The sequence below is a fragment of the Chironomus tepperi genome, unplaced genomic scaffold, assembly GCF_022539635.2.
Source record: "Chironomus tepperi strain 1889 unplaced genomic scaffold, CSIRO-AGI_Ctep_v1 contig_364, whole genome shotgun sequence".
Taxonomy (NCBI): domain Eukaryota; kingdom Metazoa; phylum Arthropoda; class Insecta; order Diptera; family Chironomidae; genus Chironomus; species Chironomus tepperi.
The window spans coordinates 2,613,233-2,628,095 of NW_027226486.1; the positions used below are offsets into that span (position 1 = coordinate 2,613,233).

The 14,863-nt window shown below is 32.6% G+C and overlaps 3 protein-coding genes across 5 annotated transcripts; 2 read left to right on the forward strand and 1 right to left on the reverse strand.

Moving 5' to 3' along the window:
• The first annotated feature begins 672 nt into the window (after positions 1-672).
• LOC139095370 (uncharacterized) lies at positions 673-2,812 on the forward strand. 2 transcript variants are annotated; one of them, XR_011544864.1, is made up of 5 exons: positions 673-1,105; positions 1,251-1,293; positions 1,475-1,719; positions 1,803-2,291; positions 2,350-2,812. XR_011544864.1 is itself a non-coding variant. In XM_070646705.1 (4 exons), the coding sequence occupies exons 1-4, from the start codon at positions 697-699 to the stop codon at positions 2,541-2,543; spliced, it is 1,026 nt and encodes a 341-aa protein (XP_070502806.1). In that variant the 5' UTR covers positions 673-696; the 3' UTR covers positions 2,544-2,812. The 2 variants fall into 2 exon arrangements, 1 of the variants encoding a protein (XP_070502806.1); XM_070646705.1 differs by lacking the exon at positions 1,475-1,719 and having other exon boundaries at positions 1,912-2,291.
• A 2,307-nt stretch (positions 2,813-5,119) lies between these two features.
• On the forward strand, positions 5,120-8,264 carry LOC139095366 (trypsin-3-like). Its single transcript, XM_070646701.1, has 4 exons — positions 5,120-5,611; positions 6,468-6,519; positions 6,857-7,257; positions 7,317-8,264. Exons 1-4 carry the CDS (start codon positions 5,191-5,193, stop codon positions 7,478-7,480), a joined length of 1,038 nt encoding a protein of 345 aa, XP_070502802.1. The 5' UTR covers positions 5,120-5,190; the 3' UTR covers positions 7,481-8,264.
• Positions 8,265-10,482: 2,218 nt separating this feature from the next.
• sp3 (phosphatidylinositide phosphatase spermathreecae) lies at positions 10,483-14,843 on the reverse strand. 2 transcript variants are annotated; one of them, XM_070646646.1, is made up of 6 exons: positions 14,664-14,843; positions 13,671-14,570; positions 12,758-13,349; positions 12,467-12,694; positions 10,837-12,178; positions 10,483-10,712 (listed from the first exon to the last, which is right to left on the reverse strand). In XM_070646646.1, exons 1-6 carry the CDS (start codon positions 14,758-14,760, stop codon positions 10,608-10,610), a joined length of 3,264 nt encoding a protein of 1,087 aa, XP_070502747.1. In that variant the 5' UTR covers positions 14,761-14,843; the 3' UTR covers positions 10,483-10,607. The 2 variants fall into 2 exon arrangements, with proteins under 2 accessions (XP_070502747.1, XP_070502748.1); XM_070646647.1 differs by lacking the exon at positions 12,467-12,694.
• Positions 14,844-14,863: the final 20 nt, after the last annotated feature.

Sequence of the window (14,863 nt, forward strand, 5' to 3'; positions counted from 1 at the left end):
AATCCGTTTTGATAAAGTTTTTTCAAAGTGTGTAACTACGATGCAATTTCTTTGCATGTATTGTGCAACAACATGCATTTGGACTGTTTGTATGAGAACACATTGAAATCTTGAAATTTCGCTGGCAGTTATTTTTAATTCTTATAATATTCTATGTTTTTATTGAATCACAAGCATTTTTTTGGAGATTTAATACTTACTTTTAGACAGCTTTCATGTACTTTAGCTTGATAAAAATCAGAGGAACAATTTAAATTAATTTTAGGTTTCATGTTTTCGCACGATGTTCATCTTTAACGGATCAAATGACGTAATTGTTATGAATTTGTTATATAGGATGCAGTGGCGTAGACAGGAGAGACGAAGGGCATTAGGGGTACGGATAAGATATATGACTATAAATAGAACAAGATTCAATATTTAAAATGAAACGGTCAAGCATTCCGTACAATAATTTTCTGACTACGCCCCTGATTGCATGTTATACCTTTTTTATAACATCGCGGTCCGGTTTCCCTAAAAAGGATAATCCACAAAGATTGACTATTCGGATTTTTTTGAAGGATCCTCAATAGATAATCCTTATCCGGATAGTAATATTTTTTACTATCCTATCATTAAAGGAGCTGATAATCCGAAAAGTGATTATCCAATTTAGTGACACCTGTTTCATCTTGTAGTAAGAAGATCAATAAAATGCAGATTAATAAACAAACAAAAAATAATAAAAAACAGAAGGATTCACTTCTAGAATCAGGAGCTATCTCATCGGAATCAATTCCCATAGACTTGGAGCTTCAGAGAAATGGAACTTTAAGCTCAATAAAGTCGTTTATTAAAAACCATTGGATAATTTTGTTATGTATTGGAATCTCCATTTTCCTATTGTCCTTAATTATAACTTTTTTGGTGCATCCTTTTCTATTACAAAATTATGTGTATCCGTTAATAGGAATGTCTCCGAATTCCATTAACAGCAGCAAAAAATTTAGTTACAAGACATGCCAAAATGACTTTGACAATGAAAAATCTCTTGGTCTGGTCAAGTTTGTATACAAACGTGGTACAGATTATACTGATGGATGTACAGGAACATTAATTAGTGGTAAGTGTTAAAATTATATCCAATTTTAAATTATTTTGAGTACATTTAAATAAAATGTCAAATAGGTCAAAATAATAAGCATGTTGCTATGATGCATATATATATGGAAGTGCTCATTAAAAACATTTTTTTTTTCTCTTTCTAGACAACGTAATACTGACAGCAGCTCGATGCTTATCAGAAGAAATGTAAGTATGCAATTGTAGCTTGATGAACTTTAATCCCTTAAAGCCAGGTGGCTGCCACTTGGCGAAAACAACCGAATTTGCCAAGTGGCAGCCACCTGGCTTTAAGTATTCGACCGAGTCGTCGCCGTGGTGGCAACATTTCAATTTGTGTCGATCGGGAATACATTTCATGCGCGGAAAGTACACGGTGTAGAATTGTCGATTTAAGCTTGAAAGGCGAAACTTTGGACATGGTTTAGATTTTGTTGGAATCCACAAGGCTTCCGGGTGCTCCAAAAACAACATAGCGTAGGACGGTAATGAAGGAATGCCAGTTAGATATCAAAATTTAGAATTTGCTAATAAACAAGCTTTACAATTCAGCCAGCAACAAAGTCAAATGGAAAGCCTTTTGTAGAAACCTAAGCTCCAAGTCGGAGCCACTAAGTAAGTATGTTTTTTGGTAAAATCCTATCTTAAGTCAGACTCAAGTCAGATTTCATTCCTTTTCTACGCCGTGTGTCTTCCAGGATAGTTTTGTGAGTTTAGATTGACGATCTAGTTATGATCTAACAAATACGCTGTGCACCTCGAGATAGAACTTTAATAAATTTTATTTTTCGTTCTTCCGACATTTAGTAATGAGTTTCATGTTAAAAAACATATGAGTATAATACCTAGACGTAATATGGACCTTATTCTACATCCAGATTATAAACCAGAAAGCCATGGAAATATTGCTGACATTGCATTAATTAAGATAAAGAATATTTCAGAGAATCAATTTGACATTTGGGGATTCTGGGATCTCAGGTATCACTCCCAACCAATTTGCTTGCCAATTGATGACACCAAAATATTAAATCAACCTTTCGACATTGACAAGATTGAGAGAAAAGTATCGATATTTAATACTGATAAATGCAATGAGATCAATGTGACTAAAGGAATTGACAAAAATCTTTCATTTTACAAGAATAAAGGCAATACTCAAATTATTCACTGCACTGATCCAGCAGGTAAGTTTTTGACCAAACTCAAGTACTTCAGAATATTTAAGTCTTTTTTGAATTCTAGGTTATGTTCCAGAAGACATCAGCGGCACAGCAGTTCTAGTACAAGATGGAAACATTCCAATTATTTATGGGATATTATCATTTAGTGGTATAAAGACGGATCCATTGCCTATTATCTTTATTGACATTCGACCTTATCTAGGCTGGATAATTGAAAATATAGAAAAACTCCAAGAAGTTGAAGAATATTTGTAATTTAGAGAAGGGGTTTACCCCAATAATAATCTCTTCCCCGTGATTGGCAAGCCTTATTTGAAATTCCTTTATTGTGATTCACATATTTGAAATATTTAAATAAAATGTAAAGCATTATATTATGGATTAATAAAGCAATGTAAGGATTCGAGCGGCAATGAATCTATGTGCAGCCCAGCAAAGGAAGTAAGGAGAAGTTTGTAAAGATTCCATATTTTTGTAAAATTTCGTTATTGTGTGTGTATTAATTCTATGATGATCAATAAAATAAATGCATTCCATTCAAAATTCCTGAAAAAGCAGACAGCTTAATTGTGATCCATGACCTCCCACAAGAGTCGCCTGAAACTGAGTCAATCGCTAACTTACACTTGCCAATTTTCAATATCAAGCACAATACTATCCCTGTATTCCTTCCAAGAGTCCTTTGGACGTCTGCCGACTCTTTTAGCGTCCAGAAAGTCAGCTATGAAGACCTTAATTTAAGAGAATTTCCATTCAATTTAAGGCCGCTTAATAACATGTCCAGCCCATCGCAGTCTGTTCACTTTATTTCACTTTGATCAATAACGAATAATGTTTATAACGGTTATTCAAAATTCAAATTTCCAAGTTCAAATCTTTCATTCATAGCCAACTTCGGGTTAATTTTCCAGATCAATTTTTTATTTGTAGCCAACTTCAGGTTTGTTGACAAACTAAATATGAAATTAAAATCATTAATTATCAAATTTAGCAATAATTAGAAGATGTAAGACTATTTGATGCACCAATAACTCAATAATAAAACTAATTTGTGTTATTTATGATGTCTGGTGACGAGTTTTTATCTGCAGCGGAACGACTGATCATACAAAGTGTTTTATTAATCTGTATTTTTATCAAAAAAAGCATTAAAAATGGCCATGGGGTCCAAATACTTATTATGTAACAAAATCTCAACTTCTTTCCAGTTAAAAGAGTTCCCTAATAAGTGAACAACCCTCTGACTCTTCCTTATTCAACCCTACTGACACTTAAATCCATCGATTGCTTTTGTATATGATGAAGAAGATTCGGAATTATTTTGATTGCTAAAAGTTAATCGAATTGCCTCTGTCTAATGCTCAACACATTTTAAATTTCTCATGAGAAAGTCTCAGATTGATCAAAAAAAATAAAATGCTAATGCTAAGAAATAACATTATCCTCTCCCCTTAAAAATATGTTCAAATATATCGTTGAATTTTTAATGTGATTTTAATTTTGTTATTTTTGCCATCTCATCGTTGACATCTCTAGAATTTGTTTTTTATCGCTCGAGAAGCTTAAAATAAATTTTTAAGTGAATTGGATTGGACTTATTGTGAAGATATATGAAGATCACATTGTAGCTATACTCTTATGTGAAAATTAGGATATAACATTGAGCCTTATGTTATACACCTTAACAGGCAAAGTGACCGCTTTTAGGTACCGTAGTGGTATTTTTGTACCATGAGGACATGCTCTTTGACTGTTAGGGTGCCTAGCTTGCATTAATTCTCTGTACGCATGTTAAGCAGGCATTCATCCTGTTGGTTTGATGTTGGTGTCCTTGGAAATGGTCGATTGAATCCTTACCATTCCTAGCCTGATTATGACTGGCATCCTTTAGTCGAATAGCACATGTCGGTCAATCGATCCAAAATCTGACACCAGGCTGGCATGGTATCAAATTTAAACCTTATCCGAGATATCCCGACCATCAAAGGGAAGTTAAGCGATGCCCATGATAATCCTTGACATTTGATTAGCTACAGAGTCATACTTCCACAATATGTTTAAAAATATCAGTCAACTGCATGACGAACTTAATGAATTGAAGGAAAGAACAGATAAATATTGCGAAGAATGTGTAAATGACGTCAACATTTTCATCTCAACGTCAGCACTGAAATTTATTGCCAATTATTTGTTATATATAACAATTCAAAGAATCAAGTGTGAATAAAAATATGACATTGATAAAAACACACAGTTTCCTCAAGCTGCGGAGATTTTTTCTGATTATTCATTATACATTATAACAAATTGTATCGTATGATTTGCATGAAGACAGAATACACATTTGAAATTTTCAGTATAGTCACAAACATTCAACCTGTTGTACGATTTGAATATGATTCATACTTATTTACTTTGCTGGTCGTAGAGATCAATGACCTTTTTTAGATGTCGTATGGAACTGGCCCTATAACTGTCTACTGCTTGCTAATATCCAATACCAAATATTGGATATAATCGCAATATTGTCCCTTCAATAAGTTCTTTGCCCGTTTTCGTTAGTCATACTCTTTGATATGTTACGCTGCGTTACAACATAACAGAGATCAGAAGGGTAAAAAAGAAATAAAAAAAAAAAAATTTCTCATTTTTGAAGATGAAAATGAATTTCATACTTTTTGCTAGTAAATTGCCCATTAAAATATCGGATGATATTTTACTATAACATGCTGTACCATGCTATAACAGGATCATGTTATAAATGTTATATCAACAATAGCTATATTTAGCATGTGCAACATTTTTTACTCAGTTCTTAATAAACACTTGATTGTGATAGACATAGAAATAAATAAATTAGTTGTGTCCTTTAAAAAGTCTGAATCATTAATCAATCAATAAGATGAGGATCAATAATAAAACAGATTCTACCAGATCGATTAATTCAGTCCCAAAAAGTGGAACTGATTCTTCGGAATCGAATCAAGCGTTGATTGAGTCCCAGACAACTGGAAGTAATGTTTCACAAACACAACCGAAAGAGCCTTTTTATAGAAGACATAGTAAACTTTTGATATGTATTCTGGCAGTGATAGTCATTGTGGCAGTGATACTAATCTTAGTCATTGTGGCTTTGGAGTATTTTCCAATATTAATAATTCCATTTCTGAAGTCCGATATTCAAAAATCGATTTCCACACCTCCAAAAAATAATATTGAAAATTCGATTGTTGTTGTAAATGCTACGACGAATGACAAATCTTTTAATGTCAGACTTGTTTATGGAAATGATAGTTATGGATGCACGGGAACGATACTTGCTGGTAAGTGTCAATGTAAAAATAAATTTTTAGAATCATTGCTGTTAATTGGGTTGAATCATGCACCTAGGGGTGTAGGATGCCACGAAGGGGACAGCCGTTCCCCTCTGAGGATTAGAAAACCGTTTATTTTGTAAGGTTTTTTTTTGAGTTTAAAAAAAAATCAAAATAAGTAGCCGGGCCTTCTAGCTACGCCCCTGCCTGCACCCCTCGCTGTAGGGATTTCAATCTACAGGTCAAGTGTGATCCATGGCTTCCCTCAGTTTGCCCTTGAAGCTGACTCTATCTCTGGCTACCACTTGTCAATTACCAATGTCAAGTTTGATACTTTCTCTATCTACAGCTTCTTTCCATGATTCATTCAAAACATTTTAATCCCGAGATTGTATCCAACTTAGGAGTCATTAGGTTGGGAGGAGCTTATTCTATAAGCAAATAGTCGACTTTTTGTGACCTAATAAGTGAATGGCCCTTAATATCATTTAAAGTCTTACTTAATTTAACCTAAGTAAGCCGAGGAAAAACGAGGAAAAATTTCATCAGAAAAATCTCATTTTCTTTTAGTCTTTCTTCTTCACCTTATTTAAATGAATGAATATTATGAAATAGCGTCCGATGTTATAAAATAACAAAAGTTTCAGATCGACAGCATCTTTAAGCTGTGATTCATCTCACTTTTTTCTTATTAATCATACAAAACTTGTTTACCTTGCTACTATTTGTTATATTTTTCGCTACAAATTGATTGATGAAATCCAGAACAAGATATCAACTTGCCATTACCCACACGGGATCATTTCACTGCACAGCATTCATTAGCATATTCCTCAAATATATTAATTTTCTTTTTCTTTAATAGATAACGCCATAGTAACATCAGCTCATTGCGTAATAGATGAATTAGATGAATTGTAAGTATGCATACCAGAGTTGCAAAACAGGCATCTGTGAAAGGTGAAAACCATGTAAATTCTTGATAATTTATACGGTTTTGTAAGAAAAACCATACAAATTATCAAGAATTTGAACGGTTTTTGTCTGTCACAGGTGCCTGTTTTGCAACTCTTATGCAAACGTATCGATAACCTTTGATAACATTTTTGATGTGTATCCGGTCTCCGGTAAATACTCAGATTATTCATGACTTAAAAATAACCAAAAATGTTGTTTGACTAGATCTAGGTTAAAATGTGCGCGTGCTGCACTTATAACATATCAATAACGAATACATTATCTCTTCTTCTTTAGAGTTGAGATTCACTTAGGAGGGACATCCGCAAATAACTACAAAGATATCATTAGAATACCAAGAAAGGACTTCGACATCACTGTACATCCAGAATATGAGTTTGAAAATCTCGAAAATATTGCTGATCTTGCAGTAATTAAGCTAAAGGAAAAGCTTACATTTTCGAGTGCTATCCAGCCAATCGGTTTGCCTATTGATGAGCTTAAGCTTCCACATGTCTTCCGTATGAATGTATGGGAGTCAAATATAACTTTTAATATGGACAAGACAGACAGAAGAGTTACTTTATATAATTCGGAAAAATGCCACTACATCTACATGACTAAAGGAGGCGAGCGGGACCTTAAGTTTTACAAGAATGATACTAAGGAACAGATTATTTTCTGTGCTGATCCCAAAGGTAAATTTCCATCAAATTTTAAAATTTTTCAGGATATTTAAGCCATTTTTCATTCACAGGTTATGTTCCACAAGGCAACAGTGGCACAGCAGTCTTCGTACGAAAGGGAAACAAGACAATTGCTTATGGACTGTTGTCATTTGGTGGCTCACCGAAGGTTCAATTACCTATCGTCCTTGTTGACCTTCGAATTCATATTGACTGGATTCGCAACATTATTTAAATAATATAATAAGGCTGTTAATGGACAATACAGCATTTGGTGTTGATAGCAGCAGCCAGCTTGAAGCGCCAACTAAGACTACGGATCACAGTAAAGTCTAATTTTAAGTTTTTCAATGAACCAATTTAAATGCCAATGGGCATCCGTTGACAATATTGACTAGACAGTAAGAATATGAAGAAGACTCAAAAAGATCCCAGAACTTTATCAAAATTCAGAGAATTCAAAAACATAACCTTGAATATTAAATGATGTATAATGGAAAGTCATCAAAAAAAAAAGTTGAGGTAGACATGTGACTAAGAATATTGAAGCATCTCGAAAAGAAATCGAGACAAAATTAATTTAATGCAAACATTTTCCGTCAATTTAGTTCAGTGGTGAGCAACTGTTAATATGGTGTGGCACGCTTTGGTGGTTAGCCTTGATCGAAACCACATGGTTCACGACATTTTCGGAAAGCTTTGACGGTAAACTACCCCAACAGGCAAAGATTATGCTTTCATGGCACAGAATGACTGCTACGGTACTTAAAAGCTGTCTCTTTATCTGTTAGGGCTAGTATGCCGCATCACAAAGGTTGCCCACTACTGATCTAGTCGTTCTGCGACATTTAATAGCTTACTTATTACAGACTATGTTGTATGTCCAAATGTACAGCTTCTTAAAATACATAAATTAATTACTTACTTAAATAATATGTAAATAATTACGTAATCATGCAGGAACTTATGCGACATATGCGATACAATAAAATGATTATATCCAAGGACGATGCAATAAACTTGTGTTTTTTTTCCCAGCATTGACTTTCTCTCTGACATTCTTTTTGCGAAGCGTATGTCAAATTCAGCCGTTCTTCGCAGATTATATATGAATCATCTTGTTGATGTCTTACTGACCTGCTTTTTGCAAAAGCTTCTCATTTGAAAATAGATAAAAAAGTATAAATAGATTCTCAAAAAGCAGAGTTGAAAAGCAGGCACCTGTCACAGACAAAAGCCGTACAATTTCTTACAAAACCATATAAATTATCAAGAAATTGTACGGTTTTTTGGAAATTTATATGGTTTTGTAAGAAATTGTACGATTTTTGCCTATTTTGCAACTCTGCTCAAAAGCAATTAAGAATAAAAGATTGTTAAGCTACAGCAACTTCTTTATTAATTCAAAAAGGAAACAAATTCAAATTTATAATATAAATTTGTTTATTCTAATTCAGGTGAGCGGCAATAACCAATGAATAAATATGATTTTTTTGGCTTAAAATTTGATCATTGTGCAAATTTCCCTAAATTGTGTTATTTTTTTTAGTATACATCAAATATATATAATATAATAATGTCATAAATAACTTATCGATTATGTATTGGTTTTTAAATATTGCTTTATTATTTTTGAAAATCAAATCTATATATGCTTTATCGAAAAAGTGTGTCTTGGAATGTGCTACGGAAAGAATTTAATTATAAATAAGGTTCAGCCAAGAGATTGATATTTTATGGTAGAATTTGAAGCTGTAAGCTATATATTTTTATGTGGTGGTGTTTCATACTTTAAATTTTAATACTTTTGAATATAAATTTTATATAAAAAAAAAAGTCGTTACGAGCTTATGATTCAAAAAATGTTTCATAACATTAGTCTAATTATATTTAGTTTATAAGTTATGATGAAATTTTGGTTAAATGGTAAAACACTAATTGACTATTTTTGTTGACAAGCACTTACACATTGTTCTATGTAAAATTTCTTATAAGAATTGTTTGGGTTTAAAATAAGCAGTTTTGTAAGCTTTGGAGTGAAGTTTGTGATCAAATGAGATTCAATTAGTCTATTTTTAAAATAATAAGTAGTGAGTATGTAGTTCTATCTATCCTAAAGCCAATTTTAAGTAAGTACTGATTATATTACGTAATTTTTCTCATTTGAAATTTAACGGTCATTTCAAATTCAAAGTTTAACAGTCTAAAATTCAAAACTTTTCGAAGTTCAAAATTTCAGATGGACAAATCCGCCAAGTTCAAAAAGTACAAAATTTTGGTTTTTCACAAATTTTTCTTTAATTAAGCACTTAGAGAAATATTGTTGTATTAAATAAAGTGTAATAACAACAAATAAACAACTTGAGGTGATATTCTGATGCTATAAGTCACTTATTGAAGAGAAAATTTGATTTTTCGAGCGTCAATCGATCCTGCACACAAAAAATTATTTTCTAAAAATTCAAAAAAATGCTTAATTATTAATCTAGACGGTATAAGCTCAATTGATTTCCATTTCAAATGTGCAATTGTATCGGAAATTTTCATCTAGCACTAAGTAATCTTACTTAATAAGACAAAATTAACAAAAAATAGCGTCAATCGATCCTGCAAAATCGATTATTGCAAAACAAATTCACGAAAATTTGAAATGTTTACAAAATTAATTTTACTTAATTTATGATTTAACCATCATTTTATCGTGCCTAATAATTGAATTATGTTATTTGATGATGTTAAAATTATGTTCTGAATGAGAACTTCGTCTAAAAACGTCTCAAATTAGTTTTTGGTGTCAACTTTAACGAATTTTTCGGAATTTGAAAAAAATAACAAATTTTGTCAGTTCGTGTTTTCTGCGGATTTGCTCAGATACATTATTTTCAAAAAATTTAAAAACGGTATTTTTCAGGTTCAAAATTGCTCGAATTTTTTAAAATTTTAAAAGCCGTTATTTTTTAAAGGAATTTCTTAATTTTTTTAGCGGTAAAATCCATTCTGATCACAAGCCTCACACTCAATAATTTTTCTGTTAATATTTTAATACTAATTGTTCACCAAAGTCCTTAAAAAAGGCTAATAAAAAATGAGAAGAGCTTTGAATAATAAAAAAACAGTTAATTTTTTTCTATTTTTGGAGTACATTATGAGAAGCATGTCGTCAAACGAACTTAAAAACATCACAATCAAAAAGTTGATCTGTGTAAAAACCAGCAATACACAAAATAATAATAAAAAAAAAATGTTAAATAATTTAATCGATTATAATAATTCATATATACGCTCATAAGATCACAAAAGTTTCTTTAATCCTAAGAACCTACTCAATACATGCATTTGATCGTCGTATAATCGATCACATCTTACAATGCAATTAATTTTGATTTGCATTTTCTTTCTGCAAACTTTTCTTCTAGATTTTTGGAGTTTACGTCACTTGCAATCATCTCACTCAATTGTGTCTGGGACTGTAAGGAAGAAATGGATATTTTGGATTAGCATTTTTGAAATTTCGTTGGATTAAAAAATAAATCCAATCGGATTTAATTAAATCCACCTCGGATTAAAAAATAGAAAAATCAATCAGCTCACCTTAGAGGACATCCCTAAGCTTTGAACACTCTTTGCTATCATAGTTAATGGACTTGTGAGTGTCTTCAATTGTTTTATTGCATTTTCACTTTGTGATCCCGTCAAATTTAAGCTCATTTCGTTTCTTGGTGTCAAATTTGCGCTGCTGTCAATTTTAATTTCTGGTGCTATTGTCTTCATTGGACTCATCATTGGAGATAATGGTTGCATTGATGCTGGAACATGAATATGATCAGTCACACTTGTTATGGAGATTGTTGCCATATTTGATGGATGTCTGGCATTTGGTTTGTTTTGAAGCATTTCTGGGGAATTTTCATCATGTGATGGATTGGACATGACAATTCCAACGCTTGGCAAGAATGCATTCTCATTAAAAATTGGATTTTGTTCTGTTTCAACCATTTCTGGTTCATAAATTGAACAGTCATTATCGTCATCGGAATCATCGTCTTCTTTTGCCTCACGTCCAACATAAAAGGAACTAGCTTTACTTTCTGCATTTGTCGAATTATACACAACAGGTGGATTTGCATTTTGCTTATTATTCTTTCCTTTAGCAGGATTGAAACTTTGTCCCAGTTTTGTGAACTGTCCAGCAACATTGCTTAATGCTTTTGATCCAAGCTGCACAAGTTGAGATTCGCTCAAATTTCTCGGAATTCCTGTCGGTGGCTGTAACATATTTCTACTTTTACGTCTTTGTAAAGAACCACCGCAAATAAATGGAACATCTTTGCCAATACTTTCTAATGAAATACGAAAAACTTCAACAATTGCAGTCATTGACTCAACAAGTTCCTCGTTCTTTTTAATGACTACTGCTGTGTTATTAAAGAATCTAATATTAGCTGAACGGAACATGTAAAAATATCCATCAATATTATCAATTGTGTAATTTATGCGAATACATAAATGTGCAGCTGCTGGACTTTTAAAGATTTGTTGCTGTTGGAACAGTCCAAACTCTACGACTGTTACGCTGCTTAATGGAACACACTCAAATTTAACAATTTTATCTAATTGACTATCGTACTCAGCAACATAAAATTCACTACTTGTTAACAATAAAATTGTATCCACTTCTGTTTCATTTGCATCGCCAGTCGATGGATCAGCGTCAATAAGACCCCAAGCACCGACAACTAAGGATGTTCCCAATAACATTTTTCTACAATCATCGACAAGCAATCGTGCATGTTCAGCGTTTTCCATTGCATCAGTTTCATCGGCAATTTGTTGACCTCCGAGAGCACTTAATGACTCATTTGACATCTGATTTCCGAGCAGTAAATCAATAGTCGCCTGTCTGTACGTATCCTTAAATCGTGCCAAATAATAACTGCAATAAGGAAAATAATATGTGGGTCAATAAATGTGATTATGGACATGGAAATTTGCTGTTATGGTTTGCAACAAGCGCATACATAATTAAAATTTTTATTTTAACGGTTTTTTGGAATTTAAATTATAACGAAGTTCAAAATTTAAACCAATAAAAATTTTCAAATGTTTTTTGACCGTTATGTTATTCAATTTAACTCAGCATTCAACATAAAAACTATGTCTAGTCAAAATTAACACAGATTAGCATATTATCAACAAAAAAATGGAATAAAATTGTATCCACCTAGCAAAATAAATTGAATCTTCAATAAATTTTAAATCACTTCCAATGGGACTGCTATAATTGAAATATGTAGGTGCCGGTGAATCAGGTATGAGGACCGTTTGTGCAATATTTGTTAATTGCTCAAAGGGGTCATCTGCTGTAATATCACAAAGATCTTCGAGATTCCCAAGTAAAAGATCTAATACGCTTTGCCGAAATGAATCGACGAAATGTTGCAAATAGTAGCTACAGAATAATAACCAATGACAGCTATAAATGTGGGTATAGAAAACTTTTTTTGACACTCACCGATTAGCTGAATTCATTCCGTCCTTAACCAATCCGGATATTTTCCTTTCGCCAGTTCTTGTATAGTCGCCCTTCAATGCATTCGTGCCTGCATACTGTCTTGAAATTGTATCACCATTATTTGCATAAAGTGTCATAAAAATTGTTTTCAATTCAATTGGAAGCTGCGAATAAGGCGGTGCAAGACCTAATTTGACTAATTGTGACTCTAATATGGCTTTTCCTAATGCTGTTTGGACAACATTTGTACGATCGAGACAATCCATACAATTAACTCGGAATATTCCAGCTTGATTTTTAATCGCACCATTATTATCTCGCCAATGAAAGCCATAATCATGTAACTCGACAGCTAATGCCTCAATCAATGCTGATACATTCTCAAATCTCATTCCTCGACAATATTCATGGAAATCAAATGTGGCATACATTAAATTTTCATTGTTGTAACGTATTATCTGTTCCGCATATTTATCACCGATAATTTTCTCTTTTCCAGACTGCTCGACTAAATTTACAATGCAGATATTCTTGTAAATTTTTAGCTCGTCATCAAAGTGCTTTGCGAAGGCTTTTTGGGTCTCTTCATCATCTAAAATTATTATTAGGCATTATTATGCGCATGAATTTAATTGATGTTATAATAAATTGATTTTTACGTGGGATATAATTTCATTATCATGATAAATTAGCACAGTTTCATGGTGGAGATGGATGTGACTGCTTTAACTTTTTCTGTTATGAATATGATTCTCAAAGGTTTAAATTAAATTTCAAGATTAAAAATAAATCCTAGGATTAAATTAATCCGAGTTAAAATAATTCCTTTGGTCATCACAGCAATCATAAATTCCATGAAAATGCGCCAATTACACAATAGGAAATGACCACTTTCACACGTCTAATTATTTACCTTTGTCTATTTTTGGAGGCGGGCGATATTTATAGCCTGGTTGACTCCAATAAAGAGGAACACTTCCGCGAATTTGTGTAAATGAAATTTGGTGCTGTCGAAGCGATAAAATTTGTTCAGTTTCGACATAATTGGCTACATGCCCATCCTCATCAATTCCTCGTCTTTTGTATCGTGTGCCAGCTCTAAAACGTGATCGTCTAGAGACTAAAGCTAATGTAAAGCATTCATTATCAATCACACATTGTTCGACTTGCACAAATCCTTGAATTATAGGAAGCGTCCAGAATTGATCTTCGAGCTTTAACATTTCTGATAACATATGTTTGTTCCATAAAAATCTATCATCATATGTTTCAGCCTCTTTTCGTTGGATATTGTTCGTAATGTCAATTGTAGGACAATAATAAAATGAGTCTGTGTCATCAAAAACTTTATGGATCTCCTCACTAATTCGCTTTTCGAGCTTCTTGTATGGTTCCTTAATTCCTACTTTAGATTTAACTTGCGTTGTCGCAATACTGGCAGCCTGCTGTGTCGTATTTTTAATTGTACTTCCAGCACTTTTCATTGCTCCCCATGTTTTATTCATTAAGTTGGACGAGGCATCAAATATCTTAGGCTTTGTTTGTGGACTTGATTGTGCCGATGAATTTGGTCGACTGGAAGTCGTTGCATGTTTTGAGCATGGAATAAGTGAACAATCTGGCTCATCTTGACTCAAGATGCATACACTCTTAATTTTATAGACCAAATTATTTTGACATAATGATCCAATTGGAACTGCTTCCTTTATAATCAGCAAATGTGGGTCATATACGCCTGGAAATTTAATTTCACCAACAATTCCATACGTTATTCCTATACATTCAATGTCGAACACTTCCGCGAAATCAAATGCTGCAACATACAGTGATGGATAAAGAAATCAAGTGATTAATGCTTTGTGACTCATAAAAGGAAAAAAAAAAGTTATGAAAAAATTTAATTTACCACATTTAACTTGAAATTCCGATGTTGTTCGATTCCACCACAAACTTTTACCATTTTTCACAAATATATAATGCTTTTCTGTCTCAAAAACTTCCATTCTTTATGCTTAGAATGTCCAGAAAAGCATTAAAAATGTAAAATGGTAAAAAAATTTAATTTTCAAGTTTTTGTTTTTGTATTTTTTTTTTCAGCCCTTTGAA